Source organism: Leopardus geoffroyi, chromosome B3 (assembly GCF_018350155.1).
Source record: "Leopardus geoffroyi isolate Oge1 chromosome B3, O.geoffroyi_Oge1_pat1.0, whole genome shotgun sequence".
Taxonomy (NCBI): Eukaryota; Metazoa; Chordata; class Mammalia; order Carnivora; family Felidae; genus Leopardus; species Leopardus geoffroyi.
Genome location: NC_059337.1, coordinates 33,961,003 through 33,982,541, shown reverse-complemented (window position 1 = coordinate 33,982,541; position 21,539 = coordinate 33,961,003). Strand labels below are relative to the sequence as shown.

Sequence of the window (21,539 nt, the reverse complement as noted above, 5' to 3'; positions counted from 1 at the left end):
TATTTAAAAGTTAAAAAGAATTAAACTCCCAAAAAGATTTGTAAACTGGTTTAAATAATGTCCCATGGATTAAAAGATTTAAAAAGGAAGATGGGTAATTGAAATAAAACTTATTGTACACCTTTTAGAAACAATAGCAATTAATTCATTGTAACACTTAAGGATGGTCTTTTTAAAATGAAATACTTACCTTTGTTCTTTCTAAAATGAGAAAACATTTTTAATAGTATTTTTCAAAATGCATTACACATTTCCTTATACCAAGACAGCAAAAGTAAGAACAACTGAAAAAAGAATCCACAACATTTGCTTTTACAAATTCTACTCACATTCTCCTTTCACTGATAATTAGATACTAAAATTTCATGGAATTTCAATCACAAAACTGTAAAATCAACAAAGTAAATCTGTGGTAATTTGTAAAAAGCTCAGAATCTGTAAGTAATTTAGGTCCATTATATGGAAACTGCTAAGTTGGGGTTTGAGTATTTGAGTATTCTGAAGGATCTCTTTATTCTCACTATAGCAGTAGCAAAATAACTATAATCCCACAATAAGCAAAACAATCTATTTTCATTCAGAATGAGTATAACAAATAGAAAGGAGGAAATGGAGACCACGGGCATCTTTTCTCACCAATTTTATAAAAAAGAAAAAGAAAGAAATAGAAGAAAAAGAAAAAAAAAGAAATATCCACTATGATTCTATCATTCTTCCTTAATCCAAAACATTAATATGGTGGTTTTTCTCTAAACCAGACACAGAAAAGTCTGATAAGAGAACTGCAATCAAACTAAGTGGATTAAGCAATGGTATACAAAAGCAACACTGCTGATATTGAAATTCAAGCATAAGCAAGCATAACAATCAGCCAAAAATTGGAAAGAGGCAGAGGAAACTTTTGGTAGTGTTGGATATAGTAATTATCTATATCATGTTAATGATTTCACAAGTGCATATATATGCCAAAATTTACCAAACTCTATGCTTTTGCATGCAATTTTATCTCAACTAGATTCCAATAAAGCATTTTTTAAAAATTAGCAGGAAAAAAATCATTATTCATTTTTACCCATCACTCAGCTACTTTAAAGACAAAAGTGGAAACAAATTCAGAGTCTATAACCAAGTATAATTAACAACTCATGGATCACAGGCAAAGAGTTGTCCAAGTTCAAAGAAGAGGTATATCAACTTTTTCAAAAGAAAGAACTTAAGTCTCAATGGAAGTATCCTGAGACTGGTCAAATGATTATGGAGGTCACATTGCCTATGCAATTTATGTCCCACCCTGGTGCAAAATGCTCCTGGTTTCCATTTCCAAACAGATATGTGATGACACAGAGTTTATCAGGATTTGCAGCCTTACTGTACTTCTCTTCCTTGCACCTCTGCAGAATCTCTAAGCTCCTCTGGTGGACTGGGTGTTGGAGAAAGCTAAAACTATCCATACTTTTCAAAATTGCACATGGCGCTGTATCATCATGTCCTTAGGAAGCAAAAGAAAAACAAAAAATGGAGAAAAGAAAAAGATTACATAAGCCCAAACCAATAGAGATTCAAGGACAATGCTGCCAACTATCTTAAGAATATATATAAGTGTATCAAGTAATAGGAGTTAAATGTGAATAATTTTTCTAAATTGATTTGCGGAAATTACACAAAAATAAAAGGAAAACATAAAGGTATTTTTTAGATATTCAAAGTATCCTTATCAGTATTCAAAGTATTGTGAGATAACATCACACTGAAAATTTCTAATTTAAAATATTAGGGAAATTTCAAAACAATTTGTATGATTTAGCTATTTTTTTAACAGACCCATTTTTATCAGGTCTGAAATATAATTAGCATATAGTTGGCAACAATGCAAGGAACAATGATGGAACACCAAAGAGAAATATACCCAAAACAATTTACCAAAAGTTAAACAATTCTTTCACAAATCTTGCAATAAACCACACTTGTAGGAATTCCAACAAGTGTGTCAATGTTTAAAGAGCAGGAAGAAAAGCAAAACAGAGCAGGAAAACCCAGCAGCACTTTGGTATTTATAAATCTGAAAAGAAAGTTGGAAAATGTACCTCACCACCACTTTTTAGTCAAGTGAGACAGGATCAACTACTGGTGGGAAACGGAAGAGAGCATGTTCACATAAGGACCAAAGCCCCAGATTAGTGCTACTGAAACCATGAGTCACTCTAGCAATGATGAGGATTTGGGGGATGTCAGTACCATTAATATTAGCAACAGATGGATTTAAAAGAGAATAGGCACCGCCAGTTTTGGGAGGTGGTGTTGAGTATCATTTACTCAAAGAACATCTCTAGAGATAAGACGTTATATTCAAATTTGTGTAGGTTTGCCTTTAAAAAACAAAAGGGGGGAGAAAAGGGAATGGTTTAACAACAGAGGCAAAGTAAGCAACACAATGAACTAAAGTTTCATTAGTGCATATTTACTCTATAATTTGGAATGAAATACTATGTAGGAACAGTTCTCAACACAGGATCATTTAAAAAGTTAAACAGAGGCAGAGTAGTTCAAACAAGTTGGCAAAGCATGGTTTAGTCTAACCATAATTCCTTAAACTGGATCCAGAGAAAAGGCATCTACATTTTAGCTAAAGACATGGAATCTTACAATACATTATATAAGAATAAACACATAAATAGCAGGCTTTTAAAAATGAAATAGATGTGAAAATTATTTTCACATCCAATATTAAGAGTAAACGAATAAAACACTATCTCATCCACTGTGGAGAGCCCACAGCTGCAAATGTTCAATGTTTCAAAAAGAGACAAATATTATCAAGTTATCTATCATTTCTAGGTCAAAGAATACCTCAGTAAAAATATTCTACACTCATTACCAATAATTCTCCCCTCCATGTTTGACGGGCTACTTGAAGAAAGAATGCTTAGGTTCAGACTAGCCTGTACTTTACCAAGAATCCTCCCCACCACGTTTGATGGGCTACATGAAGAAAGAATGCTTAGGCAAAGAGACTACCCTGTACTTGGTTAGTTGCTGGTGATAGAAGGTAAGTATCAGCTGAAGGGGACCATTTGAGGGAAGGGGGGGAATAAAAAAGAAACAAACACGTGGTGAGTTCTATTTATACTCCCTCCAAATGTAATTTTAAAAAGTTATCACTAGACTTTTAGGCCTTTCAATAGCTATCTTAATAATCTGCCAGTCAAAAATAGTTTTAAGGAGATTATGGTATTAAAGCATTTTATGTAAAAGTTCAGGTATTAAATATACTAAATTAGTAAGCAGTTTGAAGAAATCACTTGACATTACTACAGCCAGCGCACTCTTTTATCTAATTAAATTGTAGCAATGCCATTAATTTTATAATTGTGACAGGTTTATGTCTCACCATCATACCTACCTTATTTTTTTTTTAAACTTCTTTCATTCTGCTTCCTATGCTTTAACTCTTGTTTTAGACTATAATACTATTTTGAAACCTTAAGCTGACCTTCCTCTTGTTTGCTGTGTGTAACAACTCCCTGTTAAGGTGGTTAGGCTTCCTAGGATAAGTATAGAAATACATTTTCAGTGACTCTTCTTGTCTAAGGAGTCCCATAAACTCTTAAAAGATGTTTATTAATGTTGGTGTACGCTAGTTCCTGGTCTAATTTTGATAATTTCTTAGCTTGAGATCATGCATCAAAAACACAGCATAAATTCAGATCCCACACCTATGCATGGTAAAGACATGGGCACTGATTTTTTTACAGGTAATTTAAGAAAAATCTTATCTAGGGGTGCCTAGGTGGCTCAGTCGGTTAAGCATCCTACTTCAGCTTCAGCTCAGGTCATGATCTCACAGTCTGTGAGTTCGAGCCCCGCATTGGGCTCTGTGTTGACAGCTCAGAGCCTGGGGCCTGCTTCGGATTCTGTGTCTCCCTCTCTCTCTGCTCCTCCCCTGCTCATGCTCTGTCTCTGTCTCAAAAATAATAAAATAAAAACATTAAAAAAAAAAAAAGAAAAAGAAAAATCTTATCTAAAGCCTAACACAGATTGCTAAGGTCCTTCTTGTTTCTATGCTCAAGGCCAATGGACAGAATTTTTCAATTATCTTTTCAGCGACAGAAAAGTCCAAGCTCTTCTAAGATACTACCACATAATGGGAACTCAATCCTAGCTAATCGTTCAAATCTGAAGCCATGTCTCTGATCCTAAAGTAGTTTCTGTAATACCAGCTCCTGGGCCTTATGGCCATAATAAAGGTATATCTCATACACAGTAAAATCCACCAATCTGAAGTTTAAATTTGATAAGCTTAAACAAATATTTACTTCCATATAATCCTCAATCAAGAGGATTTCCAGGGGCGCTTGGGTGGCTCGGTCAGTTAAGTGTCCGACTTTGGCTTAGGTCATGATCTCACAGTTCATGAATTCAAGCCCCACATCAGGCTCTGTGCTGACAACTCAGAGCCTGGAGCCTCTGGATTCTAAGTCTCCCTCTCTCTCTCTCTCTGCCCCTCCCCTGCTTGTACTCTGTCTCTGTCTCTGTCTCTCTCAAAAATAAACATTAAAAAAATTTTTTTAAGGATTTCTATTATCCATATTTCCATTATTTCATCCCCTTCCAATCAACACCACTCTTGTCCTCCCAGAAACAATCAAGTTATGGTTTCTATCACTATGTATTATTTTGCCTGTTCTTAAACTAAACGAAATCATATGCGTTATATCCTGGCTTTTTTTGCTCAGTTTTTGTGACTCATTATGAGTATGAGTAGTTTGTTCTTTTTTACTGAGGAATAATGTTACATGGTAGGAATGTATCACAATATGGGTTATCCTTTCTTCCACTGATGGATATTTGAGTGTTTCCAACTGGGAGCTGTTAAATTAAGAGGCACCCCTCTCCTTTTTTAAGAGATATTTGAAGCTATAAATTTACCTCTAAGCATTGTTTCAGCAGCATCCCAGTAAGTTTTGGTGTATATTTTCTTCCACTCATCTCAAAATATTTTAAGTTTTTACTTATTTTGAGAGACGGAGAGAGTGCAAGCAGGGGCAGGGCAGAGAAAGAGGAAGAACCCCAAGCAGGATCCGTGCTACCAGCGCAGAGTCTGACACAGGACTCAAACCCACAGACTGCAAGATCATGACCCGAGCCAATATCAAGAGTTGGACGCTCAAACAACTGAGTCACGCAGGCACCCCATCAAACTGTTTTCTTTCTTTCTTTTTTCTTAATTTTTTTTAATTTACATCCAAATTTTTTTTTATTACGTTTCTTTATTTTTGAGAGGCAGAGAGAGACAGAGCATGAGCAGAAGAGGGGCAGAGAGAGAAGGAGACACAGAATCCGAAGCAGGCTCCAGCATCTGAGCTGTCAGCACAGAGCCTGACGTGGGGCTCGAACTCACGTGCCGTGAGATCATGACCTGAGTTGACGTCGGATGCTCAACTGAGCCACCCAGGCACCCCTAATTAACATCCAAATTAGTTAGCATATAACCATCAAACTGTTTTCTAATTACCTTTGTGATTTCTTCCTTGACCCACTGGTAATTAAGAAGTGAGATCACAGTTCGTGAGATCGAGCCCCATGTCTGTGCCAACAACACAGAGCCTGCTTGGGATTCCTTCTCTCCCTTCCTCCCCAATCTCCTGCTCACACACTCTCTCTCAAAATAAATATAAAAACAACAACAACAACAACAACAACCACCCTGGGGCACCTGAGTGGTTCAGTCAGTCAAGTGTCAGACTCTCGATTTCAGCTCATGATCGTAAGTTCGTAGATTCGAGTGGCACACTGACACTGCAGAGCCTGGTTGGGATTCTCTCCTTCCTTCTCTTTCTGCCCCGCCCCCCCCAACCCGTCTCAAAATAAAACTTTAAAAAGAAAAAGAAAAAAAGAACTCTTCCTTTGGAGCTCCTGGGTGGCTCAGTCAGTTAAGCGTCTGACTCTTGATTTCAACTCAGATCATGATTTCACAGTTCGTAAGTTTGAGCCCTGTATCCAGCTCTGCAGAACTTGCTTGGGATTCTTCTCTCTCTGTTCCTCTCCCCAACTCATGTGCTCTCTCTCAAAATAAAAATAAACTTTTAGAAGTGTGTTGAGTTTCCATATGTCTTTTTTTTTAATGTTTATTTATTTTTGAGAGAGAGGAAGGCAGAGTGTGAGTTGAGAAGGGCCAGAGAGAGAGGGAGACACAGAATCTGAAGCAGGCTCCAGGCTCGGAGTTGTCAGCACAGAGCCTGATACAGGGCTCAAACTCATGAACCATAAGATCATGACCTGAGCCAAAGTCAAACACTTAACTTACTGAGCCACACAGGTGCCCCTCCAGATATGTCTTACGACATATTATTTGCGCTCCTCTTCTCTCATTACTATCTTCTTTTGTATTAAACAGATGTTTTCTAGTATATTCTTACTTTTTTGTCATTTATTTTACCATCATTTTTTAGTTATTTTCTTAACAAATGCCAAGGGGATATAGAATTAGCATCTTATAACAATCAAGTCTGGATTAAAAACCACTTAATTTCAGTAGTATATAAAAATGTTTCCCAGGGTGCACCAGGGTGGCTCAGTTGGTTAAGCTTCTGACTCTTAGTTTCCACTCAAGTCATGATCTCATGGCTGTGGAATTGAGCGCCATGCTGGGCTCTATGCTGAGTCAGCCTGCTGGGGATTCTGTCTTTCTCTCTCTGAGCCTCCCCTGCTCATGCTCTATCTCTCAAAAATAATTAATTGATTGATTTTTTAAAATGTTTCCCCTATATAGTTCCATTCCCTTCCTCCTCCTTTATGCTGTTATCATACAAATTTACATCTTTAAATGTCATGCCCATCAACAGAGATTTATAATTATTGCTTTGTACCAGTCTTTTAAATCAGATTGGGGCGGGGGGGGGGGAGTTACAAAATGTAAAAAATATACTTTTACTATATTTTTTATTTAACTCTATAGTTGTCTTTAATGTGCTCTTTAGTATTTCATGTTACTGTCTAGTTTCCTTTCATTTCCACCAGAAGAACCCACTGTAGTATCTCCTGTGAGGCAGTCTGATAGTAACAGTAGCTCAGGATTTGTTTATCCAGGAATGTCCTAATTTCACCATCACTTTGAAGGGCAATTTTGCTGAATACAGAATTCTTGACTGACTCTCTTTTATCTTTCAGCACTTTGAATATATCAAGCCACCGCCCTCTAGCTTCAATGTTCCTGATGATGAATCAACTGTCACTCTCACTGAGAATACTTTGTACATGATGAATTACTTCTCTCTTGCTGCTCTCAATATTTTCTCTCAGGACAATTCAATTATGATGTATCTAAGTTTGGATCTCTTTGAATTCACCATTGTAGTTTGAACCTCTTGGATATATAGATTAGTTTCCTCATGAAATTTGAGGAGTTTTTGGCCATTATTATTTCTTGAAATGTTTACTGTCCCTCTCTCTATCTTTCTGGATTACCAGAAATCAGTGTACTTTCTGGTGTCCCATAGCTCTTTTCATTCTTATTCATTCTTTTTTCTTTCTGTTCCTTAGAACAGATCATCTCAACTGATCTGTCTTCAAGTTCACAGATTCTGGCCTCTGCCTGTTCAAATCTGTTGCTGAATCTAGTGAATTTCTCATACATATATAAATTAATATTTTATATTTGGTCAGACATTGTTCTCAAAATTTGCATTAGTCTTCAGACATGGTTGCCTTTGAACATATTTAAAATAGTCATATTTTTTCTTTGCACATCCCATAATTGTGTATAGAACAGCAGATATTTTTTTTGAGAGTGGAACAACATCTTTATTTTTTTAAACAATATTTTTAATTATTTACTTAATAATTCAAGGTCTTCTTTTCACATTTACATGTCACTCAAGGAACAGGAATTATTTTTGTGAGTTTTATTAAAACATTTAATTTGCAACAAATTTATGACAAATTTCATATTTTTAGATCTTCACACTTTTAAGAGTAGGAACACAAATATTTTTAAAAATATAACACGGCAATTCTGGAAATCAGATTCTCCCTTCTTCCCAGGATTTAATGTTTCATGTAACTGTTGCTATCGTCTGGGACTTTCCTGAACCAATTCTGTAAAGTTTGTATTCTTTGTCATATATGACCACAGAGAAATCTCTCATCAGTCTGCTTGGTGCTCAGCTAATTACTGAAGGCAGATATTTCTACATGCCTGGAAGCAATAAACCTCCCCATCTTTGTCAAAATTCACTGTGCATGTGTTTTGGGGCACACCTTCAACACCCTGCTAATCTGCTAGGCAGTTTACAACTGTCTTATATGATCTCACCTTTGCTTCCTGCTTGCACAGAGCCTGAAGGTCATAGAAGTGAGAGAGAAGGATCTTCTTGGGTCTTTCCTGAGCATATGCATAGGACTGGGCATGTACACAGCCCTATGTATGTACACGACTATCTAGATTTCCATGAAGATACAGGAAATTTTCAAAGCCATTACTATGGAGACCTCATTTCCCAGCTTTTCCTTTTAAGTTTTTTAGTTAGTTTTTGCCCCAACTGCTATCTACTACTAGCAGGGAGTTGCACTGCTCAACAAGTACTTCTGATTATTTTTGGACATCACCCCTACATAAAAGGCTATTCACACTGGGCAAGCTCTGAGTCAGGTTAAAGAAGCAAGTGGGTGTCAGGTTTTCCAGGGAACCACCTAATATGCTGAATATAATTCTCTGGAAATGGGGCTTTTGAAGGACCTCCAGCCTCCATCTACTACCTGTAATGGCTGTCAAACTGCTGATATTCAATGTGTTTCTGACCTATTGGTTTTCAAGGCTATCATGGGGAGCTGGGGAGGGAAGAATGCAAACAGTGTAAATTAAAAGGCTACAAAGTGCATTGTCTTTACCAATATTCAGCCTTTTTTCTTGTATAAACACTTTCTAGATTACTACAGGCCTTTGATAAATTTCCTGAGTTCTGACAAAGTTATTCTGACATTTTCTGCAAGTATTTGTGTTGCTTTTATGGAAGAGGTTCCTATTCTACCATTTCACTGACATTCCATCTAAGACACTACTCTTAAACCACCATACTACAGTGCCTGATACAGAAGTGATTTATAAAAAATATTCAGAGTTTATTTTGTTCATAAAAATCCATTTAATTGTCTTAAATTAAGGGTACATTTAAATTTGGGAAAGAACTGTGGACAGAGTACTGCATAGAGATCCTAGACCCTTGGTGATATCAAAATCAGTTTTAGTACCTGGTCATTTCTGGAAATAGATGGTCCATGGAACCCTTACCCTTCTCCCACTTAGAAAGAAATGATAGCACATTAGAGTCATGCAATCCACTGAGTGGGTGGGGAAAAGGAACAGGTTATGTGGGGCAGGTTATGTGGAAACCATTATAGCTCTCTGTGAAAACTATATGAATGACTTCAGCTTCTTTCCTGTAGATGAAGAAAAAACTGACACTTTGAACTCTCTTGTTCTTGCCTCTTTTCCCTATACCACAACTGAACTGCCCATTTCTGTCTAGCTGTTTTAGATTGATTAAAATTCTCCAAAAGAGCTACATAAAACATCACTGCACTCGCTTCTACATACTGCATAATTCATGGTCAAGTTATGATCTCTCCTACTCTCTTCCAGAATCTTTCTTATTCAGGAAGAGGCAAGGTGAATGACACTACGGGAATGTCTGTTCTCTCATACCTCACTGCTGACCAGACAAATCATTACTATTTCTCAGGGCCAACATGTACCTTTACTCAGATGGCCTACTTATATGATTCCATTAAGGACATTTTATGGTTTCCTGATTACCATAATATACATTACACAATTTTAACAAATTTATCCTTGAAAAGAATAGTTAAATTTTAAATTGAATTAGTTTTTATTTAAAAGTATTAAACAAATAGCACTGTGTCCTTTAATTTGGAAGTCTGTATACAATAGTCAAAAAGTAGATTTTAATTTGATATTCTCATTTGTGTTTGGTTTGCTTGATGATGAAAAAGAATGTCAGGGATTTCCATAAGAAAATCCAAAATGTTTTAGTTTACCATCAACTATTGTTGGCAATCAAGTTAAACTGTTGCCAGTTTAGCTAAGAGCCACTACAACTTTTTTATACAGATACTCTCAAAGGAAGTGAAAAATATATTGTACTTCTGCAGTCTACATCTTCTTTCTTCATTAAAGTATTATTATCTTTGACCTCTTATTCAAAATCTGAACTTGATTACCTTCTGCCATCCATATATTCCACTTCTACTTAAATAATCTCTAATTCCTATTTCATTTTCACATGTCTGCACACTATTTATGGTCATTATAAAAGTTCTGAATCTACTACTAATCCATTTTCAGTTATTCCAATAGTTTTCATTTTGCAATGCTACAATGTTCTAATTTAATGGCATACTTTTATCCTAAACCCATCAGAGAACAGTAAGTGATGAGAGATGTGGAAGGAGCAAAAAAGCTAAATACTTGCACTGACACTAATATACTGTAATACAATTATTTCCTGTAACAAGTCTATTCCATCACTGCCTCAAAATACAAATGAACTATGGAATTTCTTTTTCTTGAGAAAAAATGAAATTTAAGAAGTTAATCGAATGCGATTTCTGGGTTGTTGGTAATATTCTACTTCTTAATCTAGGTGGTAGTTCCAGGGGTGTTTTCACTTTGTGATAATTCATTGAGCTATACATTTTGGGGGGCACACTTTTCGGTATGCATGCATGTTATATCCCAAAATAAAAGAGCTTTCAAAAAGTTTATTATATGGAAGCTCTGTGCTGGCCAGAAAGGAAAAATAGATTGAAAAACAAGAAGAATTTAGAAATGATCAAAGTAGAAATAACACAGTATCATTTTGCTGATCATTATAACATTACGTATCTTTGTACAAATTGATAATAATAAACCTACAATCAGCTTTCACAAATAATATTTTAAATGCCAAAGGAACATACAAACAATGTGAATAATGTTTACAGAAAGCAATATTTTCAATAGTAAATACAAGAAAAGTTTCTTCGCTTATTTATACCTTAGCAGGATACTTACCAATTTTTTTAAATTTTCAAAATTAATAAATCCATTGTAATAAATAAGAATATATCTTAACGGAAAAAAATCTTTCCTTAAAGCTTTTTTCAAAGAGAGCCTCTTAGAAATAATTTTGTAAAAGACAAAGCAGGTTTAAGATATTCCTTTTATTTTCCAAAAAACTGTATTTCTCTCTACCTACAAAGGCCAGTTTGCACGTATTATAATTTGAAAAACAGAAGCTAAGCTCAATTAGCATTTTTCTCTCATTTTAGAAATACAATCTCCCAAATATATGTATTCACCTGAAATACATAAAAGCTGAACCTAAAAGTTTTACTGCTAGTACACATACCAAAAAGCCATATATGTAAGTCTGGGGGTCCTGAAAGCACAGATGTGTCCTAGAGAACTTCTACTGAAGCTTCTCTGGGCAGAAAAACTTATTTTAAATCACTACATATATATTAGAAAATCCTCACTATGCAGCAATGGTCTATCTAAGGCTAGAGCTACAGCAAGCAACAGTGTGGTTTCCATTAAGTGGCAAGTGCTTATGAAGATGTCCTCCCACAGAATGTGACATATGGCATTTTATGATTTAAGGGGAAAAGACACAGAAAAAGTATCCTGCTTCATTCATTTCTAAATTTCAAAGTAAAATTCAATGAACTAAAGAGTGGGAAGAAAAGAAATGTAACATTTGTAAACAGATATTTTATATGTATCATTATTATCTGACTTTACCCCACAATTTTGAAGGCAATATTTTGAAGAAAAACTTCTTCAAATAGTCACAAAACCTTCTTCAAGAGAAGAAATGACATTTGACTGATTACTGAAGCCAGGTTATCTCTAACTAGACTACCCTACCTCTATCCCAATTTTTCTATCTCCTGATTTATTCTTCCACATTAAATTATGTTTCATTTGGAGTAAAAACTATGGCCTAAGAAGAAAATAGAAAAAGGTATCAATATTTAATTCTATATAAATAATGGTAAGTATCATTTTGTTTTTTTGTTTAAAAATTTTACCAATGTTTTACTAAATGCCTATTAAATACCAGGTGTCTTACACATATTACTCCTCTCAGGATTTATTAATAAAAATGTACCAACACATATATACACACAAACACCATATATCCACTTAATCATATAAAGTTCACTAGAACTAATAAGATCTGAAAATGATGTTAGGATATGGTAAGAAAACAGAAGAGAACAAAATTATGATATCTCTATTTTAAAAAGGTAAAAAATTAAAAGATGAAATATGGTAGAATACTAATATCAACTGCTTACCAGTTTTTCTCTGAATGTGTCTTTTCCCAGCTTCCCTGAAAGCAACCATGGCTCTGAAAAAAGCTCTGAGAACCGCCCATCGGAAAACCGCTACAGGATCAATTCCAATCATCCCAGAGATAAATGCATTCTTGCTACTTCTTAGAAGAGCTACAATGTCAGGGCGCATATGATCTGTATTTTTTTCCCGGAAATCCTACATGAAAAAATTACCAATGTTATTTCTGAAAAAAATATTAAACCAAGAAGACAATGGGTGACATGTCTGAAAAGTGACTAAATAAGGACTATAGAAGTGATTTCTGTTCTAGGTAGCTAACTGGATCAGATACCTTCTATAAAGTCCCATCCAACCCTAAAACTACTGAATTCTATAATACATTTCATTTAGAGTGAATATTCAATTATTTTATTGCAGCTTGTTAAACATTGAGCCTCTCTGAAGGGGTATTATATAAAATGACCAGAGAGTTGAACAATAAAAAGGAGGCAGACATAAGACAAGGAACAGTGTTCTAAGCAAAGGAAACACCTACTACCCATAGGTGGTGATGAACTGGACAAGTTAGGAGATAAGCAGTAACACCAGGGGCTAGAGCATTATGGGCAAGGGTGAGAGTGGTGGAAGATTTGGCAAACAAATAGGTTACGTAAGCCTGATTTGGGAGTTTGGGTTTTATTCAAGTGTAAAGGAAAGCCAATGGAAGGCTAATGACATAAGCTAAATGTTGTTTTATAAACAACACTGGATGTTGCAGAGGGAATGAATTTGTGCAAAGAATTAAAAAAAGGAGAACAGCTACTACAATATTCCAGGTAAGAGCTAATTGTGACTTTAGACTACATTGGTGGTAATACTGTAAAGAGAAAATAGTTATTGCATTTGGAATATGTTTTGGAAGTAAGGCTGGTAATTTGCTGGTGGATTAGGCCCCAGTGAGAAAATGAGGGAATAAGCGTAACACCTATATTTTGGGTTTAAGTAACTAGGTGGATAGAGGTGCCATATTGATATGGATAAGCACAGAGAAAAGAGAAGGTTTAGGGAAAGGAAATGAGACCAAGAGATTAGTTTTGTACAAGTGAAGTCTGAGATGGTGAGGATAAAGATAGCAGTAAGTAACATTTACTGAATGGTTATTATGTACATGGCACTCCTCTGAGCATTTTACATGTGCTATCTCATTTAAGCTCATTTCATCCACCTAACAACTCCTTAAGATAGAGAATATTACTATTATTCCTATTTTATAGATGAAGAATCTCAGTCACAGAGAGGTTAACTATCTTGGTCCCTATCACACAGTAAGTAGAACAGGGATTCAAAGACAACCACTCATAACCACTGTACTATGTCTGCATACAGACATCAAGTAGGCAGATGAATATATGCATCTACGAATCCTATACAGACTTCAGAAAATACATATGGATATCATTATCCACAGAGTTTTTTAAAGCAGGATAGTATTACCTAAAGAGCATAAACAGGCAGTAAAAACCACCTGCCAATGGAGGTCGGAGGGAATATCAGAAGAAAATGGGTTAAAACACTCCACACAAAGATAAAGAGGACAAAAAGCTTATACTCATGGAAGAAGGTTCTAGACTGATATGTATAGTCCAACACACCCAGATTAAAGGATTAAAACTTGGTGAGTAAATCACCTGGATTTGGTGCAACTTCACAGAACAGCTCTAACTCAGACTTCTATGAGGAGCACGCCTAGTATGATGTTTTCTAGAAGGCAGTTTGGACTCATCCTATTAACTTTTAGGGGTTTCTTTTCCTGTTCTTTGTTCTCTTGAGAATAGAAGAGGGAAAACAAGCCAGAAATCTTGGTCCTTGGCTTTCCCCTAACCATCTTTTGAGCAAAAGTATATATTATAAAAGTTAGTAAAACTGAATTAGAATTTACAAATTCAAATCACCACCACCAGCAGCAGCAGCTAATACCTACAATGGGAGACAAGATGCCAGGCACTAAGTTAAGGACTATACATAACTTATTCAATTCTAACAAGTACTTAATAACACAGAATAATTATAAACCATACTTTACTGATAAGTAAATAGAAAGATAAAGAAGGTCAAACTACAGGAAATGAAACACTAGTCTGTTCTATACCAAAGACCATCCCATCCTATTAATAACTATATGGTACGACATAAAATTCTAGAAATCTTTTCCATGATGACTGTTAAATATTGATGGGAGACCTTCATTTTCCAAATGCAATGGTCTCATAAGTCTTCAGAGTTCCAGATTTCTAAGTACATTTCACAAACTGATCATATCATTCTTGACATTTTCTTCTTGGTTTCTATAACAACACATCTTGTGATTTACTACTTACCTTTTGTGCTGTGCATTCTCAGTCCCTACTGCTGGTTCCATTTTTGAAATTCTTATCTGATGTAAGGTGATTGATCTCAACCATAATAATGACCTTAAACACTACCTATATGATGAGGCCCAAATCTGTATTTCTACCTCAGATCTTTCTTGTTTGAGATCCACTTATACATCTTAAAGGGATCTCAAACTTGAAAGAGAATGAGCAAGACTACTTAAATGTTTGTAAGCATTCACCAGTAAAATCATGTGGGCCTGGAATTTCCTTTGTGGGAAAGATTTAAACTACTGATTTAAATTGTTTAACAGAAGTGGGAATCCCGGGTTTGCCTGTATTTTTAGTGTCAGTTTTGATGATGTGTGTTTTCCACGGAATTTTCCATTTTCATGTTAACAAGTTTATTGGCAAAATATGTTCAGATCTTTTTAATATCTGTTGAGTATGTAGTTAAGTCCTCTTTTTCTTTTCTGATATTTGTAATTTTTAAATATTTTTCTGTTATCAGTTATTTTCTATTACCTTTTACTTAGATTATTTTCTGTTATCTTTTTAAGAAACTAATTTTTGGCTTTGGTAATTTCTCTCTTGTATGTTTGTTCTCTACTGCATTGATTTCTGATCTTCCCTTTATTATTTCCTTCTAATTTGGAGGAGTAGGGTTAATTTCCTGTTCTTTTTTTTAGTTTCTTGAAACAGAACGTTAATTACTTTCAACCATTCTTCCTAATATATGCATTTAAAGTTATAAATCACTGCTTTAAATGCATCCTACCAATTACTATCAAATCTGCAAATTTTGATATGTTGTATTTTCATTCATGCTCAGTTTGAACTTAGTATTATATTGTAATTTCTTTTTTGACTCATGGGTTACATAGAAGGACTGTGCTTAATTTCTGAACACCCAAAGACTTCCTACTTATCCTTATAATATACCAAGCAGGTCAGTTTTTAACAATGCTTTTCAATTTTTCTGTTTTTACTGATTTTGTGTCTGCTTATTCTGTTACTAAGAGATATGTATAAAAATCTACAACCAGATGGATTTTTCTAGTTCTACTTTTGTTCTCACTTTGCTTTTTATGTACTGAATCAAATCATTAGGTACATGCAACTTTTGATGATTGTGTCTTCCTGTCAAACTGACCCCTTTTATTGTTATGAAATGTGCCTCTTTATCTTTAGTAATACTTCTTGCTTTAAGGTCTACTTTGATAATAACATAATTATACATCAGCTTTCTTTTAGTTAGGGTTTGTGTGGTATATATTTTTCCATACTTTTAATTTCAACCTATTTGATAATATGGATGAACAATCCATACGAGTGTATATATAATTCCATTTATCTGAAATTTAATAACAAGTAAAACAAAGGATAAAAAATGAGGATAGTGGTTACCTCTAAGTGGGGGAGAATGAGCTGGGGAGGGGCCTGATAGAAATCTGTACACTTTAGATTTATGTATTTTATGCACCTCACTATATATAGCTCAAGATTTCTGGTTTTTGTTCTAAACTGTATTTTTAAAATCTTTTTTTTACATAAGATAAAACTGACATGTAATGGGGCGCCTGGGTGGCTCAGTCGGTTGAGCAGGCAACTTCGGCTCAGGTCATGATCTTGCACTCCGTGAGTTCGAGCCCCGCGTCGGGCTCTGTGCTAACAGCTCAGAGCCTGGAGCCTGTTTCAGATTCTGTGTCTCCCTCTCTCTCTGACCCTCCCCCGTTCATGCTCTGTCTCTCTCTGTCTCAAAAATAAATAAACGTTAAAAAAAAAAATTAAAAAAAAAAAAACTGACATGTAATGTTTAAGGTATATAATATGTTAATTTGATACATTTATACACTGCAGTATGATTACCACTATAGCATTACTTAACACTTCCATCAGGTCATATAATTTATCATTTCTTTTCTATGGTGAGACCATCTAAAATCTAGTCTCTTAACAACTTTGAAGACAATGCTATTATTACAATGTTAATTATAATTGCAATGCTGTGCATCAGGGCTCCAGAACTTATTCATCTTCTAACTACAAGTCTGTATCCTTTATCCAACATCTCAATTCCTCCATCCCCAGCCCTGGTAGCCACCACTCAATTCTGTTACTCCTTTTTTTTTCAATATTTATTTATTTTTAGAGACAGAGTGTGAGCAGGGGAGGGACAGAGAGAGAGGGAGACACAGAATCCCAAGTAGGTTCCAGGCTCTGAGCTGTCAGCAGAGCCCCACGCAGCACTTGAACTCACGAACTGTGAGATCATAACCTAAGCCGAAGTCAGGTGCTTAACCAACTGAGCCACCCAGGCACCCCTATTCTGTTATTCTTTATGTTTGTTCTAAAATCTGTTCCTTCCTGTCTTTTCCATCTCAGGAAACAGCACCTCAAATTCACCCATCAGTTACAGTCAGAAGTCACTTACTTTCAACCTATCTGATAGGTTAGAATAAATCAATCAGGTTTTACTGATTACACCTCCAAAATTTTTTCCTAATCATCTAGATCTCCTACATCTCTACTGTCACCCTGGTGGTTCAGTTTACCTTAACATTTCACCTCAACTATTTAAAAAAGCTCCTAACTGATCTCCCAGCTTCCTCTCTCATCCTCTGCTATTCCTTCTCCTCAAAGGAATCAAAGCAATCTTTAAAAAACACGAATCACATCCTGTTTAAAATCTTTTTATTGCTCCCCATAATAAGTTCAACAAAAAACAAACACCTTTAACTTGTCCTAAAAGCTATGAATTAACTTGCTGTCCATTCTCTAAATTCATTTCATGCCACTATCTCCCTTGCTTACCATAATCTAGTAACACTAGCCTGTTTTCAATTATTTTAACATACTAATAATTCTTTCCCACCTTATGTCCTAGAATATTCATCATCTCAACTCCTCACCAAGGTAATGCTTGTTTCACGTTAACTCTCAATATTTAAGTTTTCAGAGAGGTATTCATGGCTCTCCAAATTCAAAATCCACTATTTGACTGCTATCTCTCATAGAACTCATTCATTTATTTATAGCAATACCCATTTATCTATATTACACACAAACACACACACACACACACACACACACACACACACACACACACACTGAGCCAAGAACAGGTCTGTCTAGTTTATCACTAAGCCATTCCAAACACCAGGGACAGTGTCTGACACATAGCCTGTATTTAACAAACACTTCCTAAATAAGTGAATCATTGATGAATGAATGAGTGATCTCAGTTGTGACTCCAATCTCAAGACCCAAGAGAAAGCTTATTGCTCCACTTTTCTCCAAAACATCACTGCCTTGCCTGGGAAATTATCTTAAATGGTAGGCTTAAACATCAAGTGGTTGAAGGGTAATGGGCTCCCTAATTACAAACAGGAAATGGACACAATTATGAAGGTTCCCCTCTGCAGGAGTTAAGAGTTTCAATATATGCATTGGGAATGCAAACTCACAAATACCTAATGGTGCATGAAGACAAAATCTTCTGTCAAGCTTCATGGATGTAGGGAAGAGAAAAATTCATCAAACCAGTTAATGAAATAGTGGGTTTAAGAGATATTTATGCTACCTATTCTTTTATATTCAAAAAACTATTTGAAGGGACTGATATCAAGTTTATCTATAGGAAGAAGCCAAGAAAAATATCACATAAGACAGTAATATATTGCAAGGTAGGATACAAGGGTTAGTAGTATTCTTACAAAATGTCTCTAATTGTTACTGATCAAGAGCTTCCATAAACTGCAAAGAAAGCAGTGTGACAGGAATGATAACACAGTAAACACACTTTTACCCTGAAGGCATTTTAATGAGAAATTTACTGACCTTTACCCCATATTTTACTTTCCCGGCATAATGCTTTATAATGAAAGCAGGCTCCATCACAGCTGGAAATTCAATGTAAGAATTCTCTTCATGTTGATGCTTAAATTTATCTAGCAATGTTTGATTTGTAGCCTGTGGAAAGCTGAATTAAAAACAAAAGCAAAAATACTAAAGAAAGATGCAACAGTTAATAATCTTAAAAAAAAAACCTTATAATTACATTGCCATCTAACACATTTAGCAAATTACAAAGAGCAAATTATATTCTCTAATCTGATTCTTATAACAAGCTAAAAAGTGAATGTAACAAGGATTGATGTTTTATAGATGAGGGATCAAAATTCATGATTTGCCCAAACTCACACTTGGCAAGTAGCAGAACTGAGAAATAAACTCAAGTCTTTAAACTTTTAGCTTAGGTTGCATTGTGTGACACTACCATTAAACTCACCAAATAAAACTCAAATGATCCACTGTTTGGGGCCAAGAACTTCCAAAAACAAAATGATCTCCCAGTTTTGATAGATCCTTTAAATCCGTAAGTCATTTTCTGTTTTCCTATTTCTTGATATATAAATTAAGTAGCAATTTTCATACCTATACCAGTTACTATATAATTTTATACTATATCTATTATTATTTCAAATATACATCAATGGGTTTATACTCACTGATGAGCATTTCATATCTAGGGATCATTCAAATGATACCTATTAAAAATAATTACATGATAGGAGCACCTGGGTGGCTCTGTCGGTTAAGCGTCTGACTTTGGCTCCAGTCATGATCTTGCGGTTCATGAGTTCATGAGTTCGTGAGTTCAAGCCCTGCGTCAGGCTCTGTGCTGACAGTTCAGAGCCTGGAGCCTGCTTCAAATTCTGTGTCTCCCTCTCTCTCTGCCTCTCCCTCACTCGTACTCTCTCTCTCTCTTCTTTCAAAAATAAACATTAAATTTAAAAAAAAAAAGAAAAAGAAATAAATACATGATAGCAAATACAAGAATATAAAAGTTCAGAAGAGGAAAAAATCACTAGTGGTTGGAAATAATGGAAAGGTTTAACGAAGATACAGGAGGCAATTATGAGCTAAATGTTAAAGGTGGAGTTTCTTAATAAAGGAAATATCACTGACAAAACGGAAAAAGCAAGTATCTTTCAGAGAATAGTTTCATTTAATAGTAGCTGAAGTAATGAGAAATAATGTGACATGAGGTTGTAAAGATGATGAATACAAAATCTAATGTGTAAAAATGATTCCAAAATTATAACGAAAATAATTATGTAAATGTATTAAAATGAAGAAGGAGAATGGCCTTTGGTGTTAGTCATTGTTTAGATTACCAGTTCTGTCAGTGACCTTCAGTAAGCTTCAAGAACCAGCTAGCTTCCACAAATGAGTACAATGAGGTATCACAGTGTTAGCAGAATCAAATAAAACTAGTAAAAACATCTAACACTAGCTGGCATCCTATAGGAAGGACATAAATGTCACCTCATTTCTTAAGTTGCCAACACTGCCATTTTTCTATCCACCTAGGCCGCTTTTGCATTCAATACCAACCCTTCCTCAAAACATCTCCACCCTCCACCTCTTCCTGTCCATTCTAGAACTCTAAAGCCATTCTAGAATGAACTATAACTCTTACAATTTCAAACAGAGAGTACAGCAACAGCCTCTACAAGTGTCAGTGACTTTAAACTTTGCTTCAAGTCACCAAACCAAAATAACAAATTTTCCTGGAATACTGCTTTAATCATGTGCCTCCCCTACTCAGGAAAATTTATGGATCACCAAGGCAAAGAGACAGAATCCAAGCTCCTAACCCTAGACAAACTCAAACTCTGCAAACTTAATGCTTCACTATCCACAGCACAGGATGCTTTTCTTCAGAAAGGATACTCACACCTCATGGTCTCTGGATAATCCCCTGGGTAATCAAAAAGCTTATGATTTTTTTCCTACTTTTAAATGGAGAAAAAAATTTTTCAAAGGAAAACATACATGAAAACAGTTTTTATTCCAAACAAGGAAAGATAGAAAGGGAAGCTCTCCATATTTCCTGCATTCAATACACACCTATGGATACACACTACAATATCAAGCAAAAGAGCTTGGAACAGAGACAAATATCATACATTATTGTGCATGTCAAAGTTCTTCCATCTAGTGTTCCCCAAAGGCTATCTGCCAGGATAGCCTTAGTGCCTCTCTGTGTCTTTAGCTTGCAAAAATACCAAGACCTAGACCCCATTCCTGTGATTCTACTGAACTGACCCTAGGGTGGTGATGATCAGTACTACTTCCAAGTTCTCCAGGTAATTCTTATGGGCAGGCAAGACTCATGAAATGCTGTCCTAAATGAATGCTCTGATCTTAACTTCATTTTGTTAAAAGAGTCTGGGGTCGAAGTCTCAGATTCTGCATTTCTAACAAGCTTCAAGGTGCTGCAAGTCCTGCCATCAACAGATCACACTTTGAATACTGTAGGAAAGACTGGTAACACTCCTAACATCCTGCTCATACCTAACTTTGCTTATTCTACTCCTTCTTTCTAAACTTCGCACTGCATCCTTTACAATCAAGCTTAAACAACTTGCCCAGGTCAAACAGCCCAGAGATAGCAAGACAAAATTAAACAAGACTTCTGACTTCAAACCCATTCACCTAAAGCAGTAAAATAACACTGAATGAAGGAGAAACACCACTAAGGATAGATTTCAAGTTATACACTCCCTATAGAACAAATAGGGAAGTTCTTAGAAGAAAACTACTTTATAAAGTGGTCCCCAAATAGCTCTTCTTCTAAGTGGTCCCCCAAATAGCTCTCTTCTAAGTGGTCCTACTTAGAAGAAAACTACTTTATAAAGTGGTCCCCAAATAGCTCTTCTTAAATGTGACTGTTTTCAACCCATTTTGGCAGGGAGAAAACATTTCATGCCTTTGCATCTTCTGGGATGTTAACGCATAGAGACAAAGTGGTCCATTTACAA

General features: G+C 35.4%; 1 protein-coding gene across 14 annotated transcripts in view; it reads right to left on the bottom strand.

Moving 5' to 3' along the window:
- MYO9A (myosin IXA) overlaps nucleotides 1–21,539 on the bottom strand; it is a 284,985-nt gene that overhangs the window by 156,031 nt on the left and 107,415 nt on the right. For 13 of the 14 annotated variants that reach the window (XM_045449212.1, XM_045449210.1, XM_045449214.1 and 10 more), the window contains 3 exons: nucleotides 18,550–18,691; nucleotides 12,358–12,553; nucleotides 1,370–1,489 (listed from right to left, as the gene is read on the bottom strand). In XM_045449212.1, coding sequence (XP_045305168.1) covers nucleotides 1,370–1,489; nucleotides 12,358–12,553; nucleotides 18,550–18,691 — 458 coding nt within the window. The remainder of the gene's footprint in view (nucleotides 1–1,369; nucleotides 1,490–12,357; nucleotides 12,554–18,549; nucleotides 18,692–21,539) is intronic. The other variant, XM_045449220.1, reaches the window with a different exon arrangement.